This window comes from Geotrypetes seraphini, chromosome 5 (genome assembly GCF_902459505.1).
Source record: "Geotrypetes seraphini chromosome 5, aGeoSer1.1, whole genome shotgun sequence".
Lineage (NCBI taxonomy): Eukaryota > Metazoa > Chordata > Amphibia > Gymnophiona > Dermophiidae > Geotrypetes > Geotrypetes seraphini.
In genome coordinates, this window is record NC_047088.1 from 211,630,267 (window position 1) to 211,643,173 (window position 12,907).

The window sequence follows — 12,907 nt, forward strand, 5'->3', positions numbered from 1 at the left end:
AGTGAAAATACAAATGAGCCTAATGCTAAAAATCAGTGTTAATCCTCTAACTTTTTTTCCCCAACCTATATCCACCCATCTAACCACCCTAGTAGATTTTCAAAGAGGCCAGTTTATGAGCCGCTGGGGATCCCTGCCCGACCCCTGCTGAAGCCGCTGCCAAGGATCCCTCCCTGCCTTCCTACCTGTCTGTGAGCTGACTACACTCCCCCCCTCCTCGAAGCTGATCCTGTTACTTTGTTGGAGCCGGACACGCAACTCCATGCAGGGATGGCATGTGCAGTGATTCACATGCTGCACATGGTTGGCTCTGAGGCTGTGGGTTCAAATCCCTCGCTGCTCCTTGTGACCCTTGGCAAGTCACTTAATCCCCTCATTGCCCCAGGTACACTAGAGAGTTTGAGCCCTCCGGGACAGACAGGGAAATATGATAAAGTACCTGAATGTAAACCACTTAGGATATAAGTGGTATATAAGTAATAAAATAAAAAAAATAAATCACACAGATAACTAGTTATATACAGGCTTTCTAAACATCTTTATGCTGTACAGTTTTTAAAAATGTATGTCTATGCTGTATTCACCCGAAGAATAAACATCCATTTTCCTGTGTTTTAGAATGGGCTTTATGTCAACAGATTCTGTTCTACAATAAGGGTGAAAATCGAGATGCAACTCAATTTGTACTTTTAAGATCTATCTAAAATGGTGCAGTTTATCTATATCTATCTATAGATATATATATTTCTAAGTTTTTGTTAGTAATGTACTGAATATGGTCAGAACTTGGTTATTTCATACACTGACAATTACTGGCAACCTCCTATAATCCCATGAATGCAATGGCTTGTATGATATTCTGTGAAGCTGATCATGGTCTTATCAGTTTATAACTTATACCATGGAATATTATATTATACCTGCAATTCCCTTCCATTGGTAATTGAACTGTTCCCTCCTCTTCCAAGGCAAGCATAATTTGTTCTTCCTAGGTCAGAATTTACATGTAGAAAATATGTTTATTTTATGGTTCAGATTTCCATGCAGACAAATGCAAAGTAATAGTCCTTTTATAGTGAAACTCTGCATTTCATCAGCTCCTAGCCCTATTACTGCACAGCAAGATACCAACAGCGAACATCGATTCCTGAATCTGACAGCTTCTAGTGCTGTCTTGTTTTCTACAGCTTCAAACATCAAGCAGGCTGCTCTAACTTTAGCTCTTGAGTTATCATTGAGACTGGGCGGAGCTACAGAGGATGTGCTCAAGCAGCAGTTGATGACATCAGCTCCTAACCCTATTACTAGGGTTACCATATTTAAGAATGAGAAAATCCATGCATGGCCCCGCCCTGTTCTACCCCCAGTCCAGTCTTGTTCTGCCTCCAGCCCCACCCCTAAAAGCCTAATCTCTTTTTTGCCAACCTCCAGGCCACATCTGGAGGGTCTCCAGCATATGCAGATGTATGTGACGTCATCACTCATACTTGTTGAAGGCCCTCCAGACATAGGCAGAGCTCAGGGCTTTTCAAAACCTGGACAAACTGCTGGGTTTTGGAAAGTCTATCTGGGAACCCGGACATTCCTCTAAAAAGAGGACATATCTGGGTTTTCCCAGACATCTGGTGACCCTACCTATTACTATACAGCAAAACTCCAGCAGCGAACACTGATTCCTGAATTTCGACAACTTCAAACATCATGCAGCTTGCCCTAGTATCAGCTCTCACTCTACTTTGCTGTTCTCATGTTTTCTGAAACCTCCTCAACTATTCCTGTTAGAATTTCAGAGCGCCAATGGCATTCTATCTGCAACAATTCAGGTTGTTCATGGCTTTTACAAGTCTGCCCTCGTGGCAACCTGCCTACTCCTCTGCTCAGTTAGATTTACTAAATTGTTGAGCCATTCACTCCAAGTAAATTCTCTTTTATGATCTTTTAGAACAATCTAAATGTATTCTTCATCTCAGTGAGACTTGATTCAAAGATGGGGTAGAATTCTACCTTTCACAGGGTCTCCTACAATGTTATCATTTTTTTCATAAGACTCCTACTTTTCACAAGGGAGGTGGCTTAGTGCTGCTTTTCTTTCGCTCTTTTGCAATCTCTGAAGCTAATTGTTCTTTTTCTTACTCAGAAATGTTGTTGATCCGACTGTGCATATTTTACTGATTTATCATCCACTGTCAACTTCAGTTCTGACCCTACATGTTGGGATTCTATGATGTAGACATTAGCTGAGGTTACCCTTTGTTTTCCTAATCTTTTGGTAATGGGCGATTTTAACATCTGTATGGACATTCCCACTAATAGTATGACTATGCCCTTTGTACATTTCTCTCAGATTTAGATCTAACCCAACATTTCTCTGTCCCTACTCATATTAAGGGCCATACTTTGGATCTGGTTCTTTCAAAGCTTACTGTCAATTACTATCTTACTAACATTAAAACTTGACAGTTAGCATGGACTAATTAATTTTTTGTTTCATTTAGTATACACTTTTCAATAATCAATAATGTTGTTTCCAGAGTAGGTTTAAACTCTAGTGAGCACTGTCCAAATTGCTATCTCCATACTGATCCTTTATCTTACCCTCCATTATTTTCCTCTTTTCCCTTTGACATTCCTTCCCTTTCTTTGGAAGAACAGACCAGGGCCTGGAACAGCTCTATTTCTATCACCTTGTCTACTGACACAAATCATTGGCCTAGTAATAAATACAAGAGACCTCAGACCCTTGGTACAACACAGGGCTGCAATTTTCCAAACACCAACTATGTAGGGCTGAACAAGTTTGGCATGAAAATAAAACTAGAGAAAGTTTAGCACAATTTAAATAAGAAGTTTATTCCTTTAGTCACCTACTGAAAACAGCTAAACGTTTGTATTTTTCTAATATGCTGGTTACCTCCACTAAGACACTATTTCAATTTTAGGACTGATGGAAGAGTAAGGTAAGTCTTCATCAAAATCATTTTGTAATCTCTCAAAAAAAGACCCAACCATCAGCCTTGCCCATGGCGGATTCTCTAGCTCAATCTCATTGTCCAGTGAAATATCTATGAATCAATTCATGCATCTACCTGGAGCTCTTTTAAGTTTCAAGTTTATTTTAAAATTTATTATACCGCCTAATCAGGCTTCTAGGCGGTGTACATTAGTCAATAAAAACTCTTCCTTCCCTAACTACATTTATACTGTGTATGTGTATGACATCCTGCTCCCTGGACCTGATGCCTTCCTCCTGGATCACAGTTCCCAAGCATGGGTTGATAGCATTTGCCTTTTCATTGGTTTGTCAAAGTCTCTCCTGTAGTGTGGTTCCTGATTATTGGAAGAGGACATGGGTAACTCCTATTTAAAAAACAAACAAACAACAAGTCTCTTGATCCTATTCAAACTGCCAGTTTTCAGCCAGTACAAACATTTTCTTTGTTTCAAAGACCACAGAAAAGACTGTCTATACCCAACAAAGACCACAGAAAACACTGACTATACCCAAGATTTTGCACCTATTTCAGTCAGGTTTTATACAATGTCATAGTATAGAAACTACGGTTATGTTAGTGTGAGTGATTTACATAGAACCCTGGACAAAAGTCACCTAATCCTTACTGTTTTCTTGGATTTTTCAGCTGCATTCAACTTGGCTAATTACACTCTTCTTCGCAATCATCTTGTTCTAATTGATATCTCTGGCATAGTGCTCAATTGGTTCACATCCTTTCTTTCCAAGTGTTCATTTTGTGTCTCTACTGGTATGAAGCAGTCCTCAGATTATCCTCTGCAGTGTGGAGTTATACAGGGCTTGATGCTTTCTCCGTTGCTGTTCAATTTATTCATCAGGCCCCTTGTGACGCTTTATCCAATCAGTTAACATCTAGTTTTACATATACTCCGATGTCTGGTTTTACATACACTCCAATGACAACCTTCTTCTCTTCCAAGTTTCACTGCTTAGTTTGGACCTAACATCATTACAAACCTGTCTTAATGCAATTGCAGACTGGCTCTTTGCATACAAGCTCAAAGTGAATCCAGATTAAACAATAGCCTGTTGGATATCTGGTTTACTAAATCCTCCTTCAGTTCCTATAACTCTTTTTGATCAGTCAGTCCCCTTGGTTCTTGTTTTTCAACATTGAGGAGTATGGTTAGACTACAAATTATAATTTCATCAACAAATTTCCAATATAGTGAAATCAGGCTTCTTCATTTTACATTCCCTTTGTGCTCTCAGAGATTTGGGGGATTTTACGTCATTACACTCAGCAATTCATGCTTTCCTAATTTCCAAAACTGACTATTGTAATTCGATTTTCCCAGGTGTACCTATGAATCAAATCAAACGTTTTCCAGCATAACAGATTTGTGCGGCAGGCTTACTTTGCAGATCCTCCAGATTTGAAAATGTAACCCGCCTCCTCTTTTGGTTACACTGGTGCCTACACATTTGAAAATTAAGTTTAAATTACATATTCTTACATTTCAGGCTTTACACACAGGTATGCTATCATATCACTAGTCTTTCACCATTTCCTAAACTGCTTCCTGTACTGTATAGTCTGATCATTAGATTCAAATAGAATGGTTATCCCAAATCCACATAGAGACTATTAGACATTCAGCATTTCTTGGCCTCAACTCTTTGGAATGCTCTACCTGTTATCATTAGAGCTGAACAGACAGATATTTTTAAGATTCAATGATTGTACAAGTGTTATCTGGAACTTTTCTTTTTATATTGACATTTCTTTCCTTTCTGTGGTTTGTTTTTAATAATTATGTTCACCGCTTACGTCCTTAATTGGAAAAGGTGTTATATCAAATCAATAAATAATAATAATAAGTTCTGTCATGAGAATTATGTATGCAATTAGAACGACAACAATCAGACTAAAACAATCTGAAATCAAAGTGCTATAAACATTCAGGTCCATATTCAAATCAATTTAAGCGGGCAGATGAGACTCCTGCCCACTTAAATACCTTTAGACCAAGGATCTCAAAGTCCCTCCTTGAGGGCCGCAATCCAGTCGGGTTTTCAGGATTTCCCCAATGAATATGCATTGAAAGCAGTGCATGCACATAGATCTCATGCATATTCATTGGGGAAATCCTGAAAACCCGACTGGATTGCGGCTCTCAAGGAAGGACTTTGACACCCCTGCTTTAGACCATTCCCGACATTTAGCAGCACTAAACCGGGAAGTACTGCTGATTATTGCCTCTGACCGCTCACAAAAAAAGTGGACAGATCAAGGGCTGTACTGGTATAGTGTTAGAAAGCAGCCTGGGATTATGTGGGTGCTGGCATTATTCAGTGCCATCACCCACATCACCAAGTGGCCTAATCTAGGACAGCTCAAAGCTGTCACCCACATCGCTAAGCAGCCTAATTTAGGACAGCTCAAAGCTGGCCTAAGTTAGGTCGCTTAGCTTTGTGGGTTCTGGCTCTGAATATCAGGTCAGCACCCATATAACACAAAAAATCTTTATAAAGTGTTGCAATCTCCCTCCTGGTCCCCCTCCTTCCTTCCCACTCTGCCCCCAGCCTGCACCGTTTAACCCCTCCACCAATATCGCCCTCACAATCCCAACCCCAACCCCAGCACTCTGGATAGCCCCACCCCCAGGCCTATCTTCTAATCCACAAGTGTCAAAGTCGATCCTCGAGGGCCAGAATCCAGTCGGGTTTTCAGGATTTCCCCAATGAATCTGCATGAGATCTATTTGCATGCACTGCTTTCAATGCATATTCATTGGGGAAATCCAGAAAACCCGACTGGATTCCGGCCCTCGAGGAGGGACTTTGACACCCCTGTTCTAATCCCTAGGATAGGAAGGAAGGATTAGCAGAAGGGGGGATTGCCTATCTCATGAGTGCAGCGAGACCCCAGAGTCTATACCTTTTATAGAGAGAGGAGAAGGGTCCCTTTGCAAGACTACCAAATGTTTTTCAATAGGTCTTGGAGCAGTTGGAGTACTAGTTATTAGATGTCTCAGTTTAGTCTTGTACTTCCCCATGAGATTGGGAAAAAAGAACCTGGAATTCCAGACATCTAAGAATCTTCAAGCACAATCAAACCTAGGCCCTCTTTGGTCCTCCTTGACTCCTCCAAGGCTCCTTCGTGACTCAAAAGGGGCCTGGCATGCCCCTTTGACCATATCCTGTGGCTGCACCACAGAAGCTTGCTGCTCTTTATTCTTCCCGTCAGCCTGGTAGATGATGTCAGCAGGCTGGTGATGTCACTGTGAACCTGCTTCTCTCTCTTAGGGCATTTCCGGGCTGACTCCATGACCAGGCAAGCTGTTCCTCTCTTCTTCACTTCTCCAGGAACCTGCTGCTCTTTAGTTTTCTCACTGGCCCAAAAGATGAAGTCAGCAGGTGACATCACTGGGAACCTCCTTCACTCTCTTAGTGGGCCAGCAGCATCACCGGGGACCTCCTTCTCTCTTTCAGAGCACCTCTGGGCTGTCTCCACGACCAGGCAAAAAGCTTCTCTCTTCTCTACCTCTCCATGAGTTTGCTGCTTTTTATTCTTTAAAATGTAAAGCTAGCTACCCTCTTCATAACCTCTAATTTCTTATTATATCTTATTATGGAGATGATGCGGTATACAAACTTAAGGTTTAGTTTAGTTTATTCTACACACTGGCCCAACAGATGATGTCAGCGGTCTGGCACCTCATTCTTTCTCTCTCAGGGTACCCCCAGGCTGACTCCATGAGCTGGCAAGCAGCTATTCTCTTCTATGTATACAGCTTTTAAAATTGCTACTCATGCAGCATCAAATCCTCCCCCCCCCAATCCTTTCACCCCTCTCACAATAAATTCAGACCCCTGAATATCACAAGTAGTGATTCCCCCTCTCCAGACTCCATGACAACAGAAGGAAGCCACTCCCTTGGCATGGACTATTTTCCCTATACGCCGATATAGACTCTCAATCCAAAACCTTCCCTAGATTCTACCAAGGGTCTCTGTGGTATCTAGCGTGGGGCACGAGCAATATCCAGTCACTATTCTCCTTTCAGTGCCATGTTCAAAATGGTGGGAGTTGACCACCTAGTGGTAATCTTGTGACTGAGTATTTCATGTGCCTTATTTGGCAGCCTGACCACTTACAGTAATACTCTGAGACTGCTTCTCGGGATCAGGGGCACCGTTTTGATGCCAGAATCTAGGAAGCAGGACAACTAACGATCTCTCTGTACTCTATCTCACCCTATTCGGTTAGACCACAGAGATAGCCCCAGTAAGGTGTCTTCTGTTGGAGGGTAGCCTCTATGGCAGTGGGGGTGGGAATAAGGATTTTGTTAGATGTCTGGAGATGCTTCAAAGAGTGTATGTGGGGGGATCTGATATGGGAGGGGGCCTCTGATCAGGTAGGATCTTTGCTGTTGGGGATTGTGGGGTAGACGCAGGAATTTGATTACCACTGGCTCCTCTAAAACAAATTCCAGGCTATATATTATATTTGGACTCACCTAAAGACAGACTTGGGGTCTACTAACTGCATTATTGCAGCTAAGAATTTGCAACATCCAGCCTGCAGCAACACAAGTTGATATTTACTCTAGGAGGCACAAACTTTCAATACAGAGATTAGTTGGCTCATGCAGTAAATATCGCTACAGTAAAATGTATTCTTTTACCATGGCTTAGTAACTTCTCTCCTGGGTGAAACAGATTGGAGCCATGCCTCACTGGACCTTAAATGCTAAAGTTAAACCTAATATGTTGACCGGATCACACCAAGTTATAATAGCAGCCTGTTTAACTCGCATACTGGTGCCCCCTTACCTCTCTTATTTCACCTCTGCTAATTAGAGGAGACGTGGGTGGGAACAACTTTTATGTCCCTCTATATTTGCATTTTATGTGGCCTCACCACTCAAACAGAATAAATGAAACTTGTTTTCTGAATTCTCATGAGCAGTGGACATAGAACTTCTACATAACTCATCAATAAACATACATTGTTGGACTTTCTTTACAGATGTTAAAATAAACTGCACACACTGTATGTCTTGACACAGAATAAAAATTATGCTCCCTTCATACCTCTTTTTCAGCATCTTCCAGTTTCTTTTTCTTACTTTCTGGCATTAAGTCATCCAACCAGCTTAGTTCCCGTTTGGTAAAAAAAAGATCCATAAGTTTTCTTATAAACACCAGTGCTAAAACCTGCAAAATAACATTTCAAAGTTGGTAAAATTTTGGCATCATAAACCCAAAACAAAGAAGTCTTCAAAATCCAAACTAATATTGCCATGCTAACTGTTGAGATGGCCCAAAGTGTATCATTGAGATGGAACCAGTTCTATTTGCCTAGTTTTTAATTATTTTTATTACATTAAAAATCTCAGTTGAAGAACCTTCTGGTGTGCCAGAAAACACTCTTTAAAAGCATTGCAACCAGGGATATTTACAGTAGCAACAAAAGTTTTATTGCTTATCTTTAGCAAAAGATGTGTTTTATGCAATTGAAGCATAAGATATTATTCTGGCTACTTACCTGATTGGATTATTAATAAAAGTACAGGTTAAATACAAGTTTCCAAGTTTTATTAAAATTTGTTATCCCGCTTTTCAAATCTCTAAGCTGTTTTTACAATAATAAAATTATAATAATGGAGGATATACAAACATTTGTCATTTGTCATTCTTATTCAAAAAAAGATACATTTCTGGAAGAAATAGGCCATATTGTTGTTACTCCCATTTAAAAAAATTCTAAGGAGCCTACTACTTGTAAAACTAACTATAGGCTAGTATTCCATTGTTTGTAAAACTCATGGAGGTTTTGGTAAATGTTGCTTTGGTTAATTATTTGGACAAATTTGACATTCTTCAGGATCATCAATCTGGTTTCCGTGCTTGTCACAGTACTGAAACAGTCCTGGCATTCTTGTTAGATTATCTTTATAAGCAATTCAGTTAAGACTCAAGTGTCTTGATTCTTCAATTGGACTTGAGTAGTTCATTCGATTTAGTTAATCATGATCTTTTATTGGCCTGCTTGGAGTCCATATGAGTCACAGGGAACGCTTATAAGTGGTTCAAAGGCTTCTTACAAAGTAGATTGTATCAAGTATATTCCTCTGGGATATATTCATCTACTTGGAGTAATTCATCTGGCGTCCCTCAGGGATCTCCATTGTCACCTACACTTTTTAATATTTATTTAATTTCCCTGGCTAATTTACTACAAGATCTAAAAGTCAAGTTTTATATCTATGCAGATGATATTACCATTTTATTGCCTATGTCATCTTTTACAGACGATATAAAAGATTAGATCGCTGTAATTCTGGCACAGATAAAACTTTGGATGTTCAGATTCAAACTCAAACTGAATTCTGAAAAAATAAAATTTGTTCTTGCTAGTCCAAACAAACAAACAAGTTCTAATCAACGACCAAACTTTTGAAATTTGATTCTGGGGGTTATATTAGATCGCCACTTAGCGTTTGAAGAGCATACGGATTTTATTATTAAGAAATGTTTCCTGATCCTCTGGAAGCTTTGAACTATTAAAAGATATTTTGACTTTGCCTCTTTTAGACTTTTGGTACAGTCTTTAAAATTTTATGTTTAGGTACCCTTCTGTTCAGGCTTGTCGTTACAAGAGATTTTTAAATAAGCCATTTGCCTTTCAATTAGGAAAAATGAACTCTTGGTTAATGTAATGTAATTTATTTCTTATATACCGCTACATCCATTAGGTTCTAAGCGGTTTACAGAAAATATACATTAAGATTAGAAATAAGAAAGGTACTTGAAAAGTTCCCTTACTGTCCTGAAGGCTCACAATCTAACTAAAGTACCTGGAGGATAATAGAGAAGTGAAAAGTAGAGTTAGAGTAAAAATAAAAATAAAATAAACATTTTAACAAGACAGCATTGATCTAAATACTTTGGAAGGTAGAAGAGAGGAGAGAAAGGAATAGAAGCAGAAGGGGGAGTCGTTGAACAGTAGAATTCTGGAGAAATTTAAATGATAGAAATAGAACAAAACAAAGACAAAAGGCAAAACAATAGATAAGATTAAAGATAAATCATATATTTTTATCATGTTTTTTCCTGAACTTATGTATATTTCAATGATTGTACAGTTCTTCTTCTCTGTGAACCACACGGAACTTTTATGGATGGGCGGTATACAAAAATAAAGTTATTATTATTATTATTATAACATAGATGTTTACATGGACATTATGGACTAACAGTGATTACAAGAGATAAGAGGTATGAAATATAGCCCCACCATCCTGAAAGTTTTAAGCTCATCTAGATATCAGCTTTTTTGCATAGCAGCTACAGCAGAATATTTTTATACAGTTTCTAAAAGCATATATAATTCACTCTCTATTAATATATTTTTAATGTTATGTGTTAACATTGTTTGTTTCATTCCTCTGTTGTATGAATATTTTACTGTATTCTCTTAATTGAATGTTTTACTGGTTGCATGCTGTGTTGACACTATCATATTACTTATTTTATTGTGATTAAAGAGGGAAGTTATCAACATGGGCTATTGTTAAACAGTGGTATAGCCACACCAGGAAGAGCCAGGAGGCGGCACCCCCCCAACTTTGGGCTCAGACCCTCTCCAAAATTGTAACGCCAGATGAATGGCTACTCTTCTATACACAGATAACTATTTGTAAAATGCAGATTACGGATATGAGACTATATTTAGTTAAATCCAGAAAGTTATGTATGTGATCTTACCATCATTGGGAAAACAATGGCAGCAGGGGAGGCTTTAATCACCCACAGGAGAATCAGGCAGGTGAGTTGAATAACAGTGAAGAGGTGGACTTTGCGAAGAGGAACATGTCGCAGATAGATAAAATCAGGCTGATGTTTTGCAGGCATCCAGAAGAGCCGGATTCTGTCATAAAACTGCAAGGGAATAAACAGTATGGCTTTATGCAAGCCTAAATCTTGGCAGAGTAGAGCATTTTGCTTAGTGCCCAAAACCTCTGGCTAAACATTAGGGGTGAAAACCACAAAGAGTGGAGTCCCAACCATACCAACCGTGATGGTCAACAGTAGTATTAAAAAAACACCAAATTCTTTATTCTTGGAAAATTTTTATTGATGTGACCTGACACGGTCTGTGTTTCTGCTTCACTGAGCCTTCTTCAGGGGCCGTGTGATCAGTGTAACTACAAATAAAACACAATTTAAAAACAAATATATAGACACATATTGACTTTTAAATTAAATTAAAAAAGTTAAGAGGTTTGTCAAGCTAGTGTTTATTGAAAAACACCAAGGAATTTAGAAACCAAAATGATGACAAAAAGTTGAGATGAGAATGAAGATAGCTCCAAAAGTGCCATAAGTGCTGAAATCGAATACAAAGGGCTCCTTTTACTAAGCTGCTCTAGCGGTTTTAGCGCGAACTACACATTAATGCCTCCATAGAGCTGGCGTCAGTGTTTTCCGTGTAGCGCAGGGGTTAATGTGTGCTAATCTTCAGCGCGTGCTAAAAATGCTAGCGCAGCTTACTGAAAGGAGCCCAAAGTATCTATAAGGCAAGCAGAACACAACTCTAGCCCAAAAATGTGAGGGTTTAATGAATAAAATCAAATTAAGATTATTGCTGAATTACATACTCAGGAGTAAAGAGATTGGTCATAAAAAGGAATGGCAGTGCAACATCTAAATCGGAGCTTAAATGAACATACCCAATGTGAATAAAAACATGATGTTGTAGCAGTTTTAAACTGAGAAAGATATCACTCTGAAAATTAAATTAAATATAAAATCCATTTACTAATTTTATTTATTTATTTAAAAAAATTTCTATTCCGCCTATCAACTAGTTGGATCACAAGTTTACATACATAATATAAAATGTACAAATTCAATATCTATGCACAATTGAAAATAATATAAAATATCAAAGCCCCAGTTCACATTCATGACAATATTTAAACACAAAAGACATTCAGAATATTTGAATAATTACACTCGTGAGCTTTTTGAAGATACAAGAAATAAATTGTCTACCAAAAAACAGGTTTGAGCGTTGCCTTGAACAAACAGCATAATAACATAAACATGTACCAGAAAAAGGATATTTCAATAATTATAACATTAGCATTCGCATTCCCGTCACCTGCAAGTGAAAGCTAATCACCATTAATCAATAATCAAACAACTCAATTTTATTGGAAGAAATATTTGGCCGCAGCTTTATTATCTATCTGAATATTATCTCCACTTACAATACAATCCATGTTCAAAAACCAACAAACCCCCAATGCATATTTCACATCCCCTCCCCCCCCCCCCAGGAAGCTATTCAGTGTCGAAACTAGCTCCCGTTAAGTCTTTAAACTTATAACATTCCCCAAACATGACCCACGGTGATGCAAGGCCATGCTTCCCCTCTCCCCAAACATGACCCACGGTGACGCAAGGCCATGCTTCCCCTCAAAGCGGTATCGCATAGAGTGTTACATTTATTTATTTATTTAACTGCTCATCTCCCAGATCCAACTGGGCCAAACCCCATTTTCTACCCCACCCAAAGCTGCGACCACTCCCCCCAACCCCATAAGCTCCACCAAACCCACCCAAGTCGACATATAACCTGTACACCCCCTTCACACACACACACACACACCCACAACACTGACACAAAACATAACACCAGCACAAATGGGAGGGAGGGATAATCTTTTCCTGAAGAGACTACTCTACTGTTCCCCTTTCCTCACAGAATTCACTCCAGCCTGCCACAACATCCAACCAATCACATGACTGCTCCATCACCTTAGAAACCTCCCTAATCATTTTTCTTTCTTATAAGCTCTGTCTATTAACCCTTTCTTACCTCCTCTTATAAACTTGGCAATCATTCTACAGACCCTTGAC

The 12,907-nt window shown here is 39.1% G+C and overlaps 1 protein-coding gene across 3 annotated transcripts in view; it reads right to left on the reverse strand.

The window, feature by feature from the left end:
• Positions 1-12,907, reverse strand: part of SLC4A10 (solute carrier family 4 member 10) — a 337,291-nt gene that overhangs the window by 21,052 nt on the left and 303,332 nt on the right. For all 3 annotated transcript variants that reach the window (XM_033945953.1, XM_033945952.1, XM_033945954.1), the window contains exons 21-23: positions 10,748-10,921; positions 8,072-8,194; positions 921-988 (exon numbers count right to left, since the gene is read on the reverse strand). In XM_033945953.1, the coding sequence (XP_033801844.1) occupies positions 921-988; positions 8,072-8,194; positions 10,748-10,921 (365 nt within the window). The remainder of the gene's footprint in view (positions 1-920; positions 989-8,071; positions 8,195-10,747; positions 10,922-12,907) is intronic.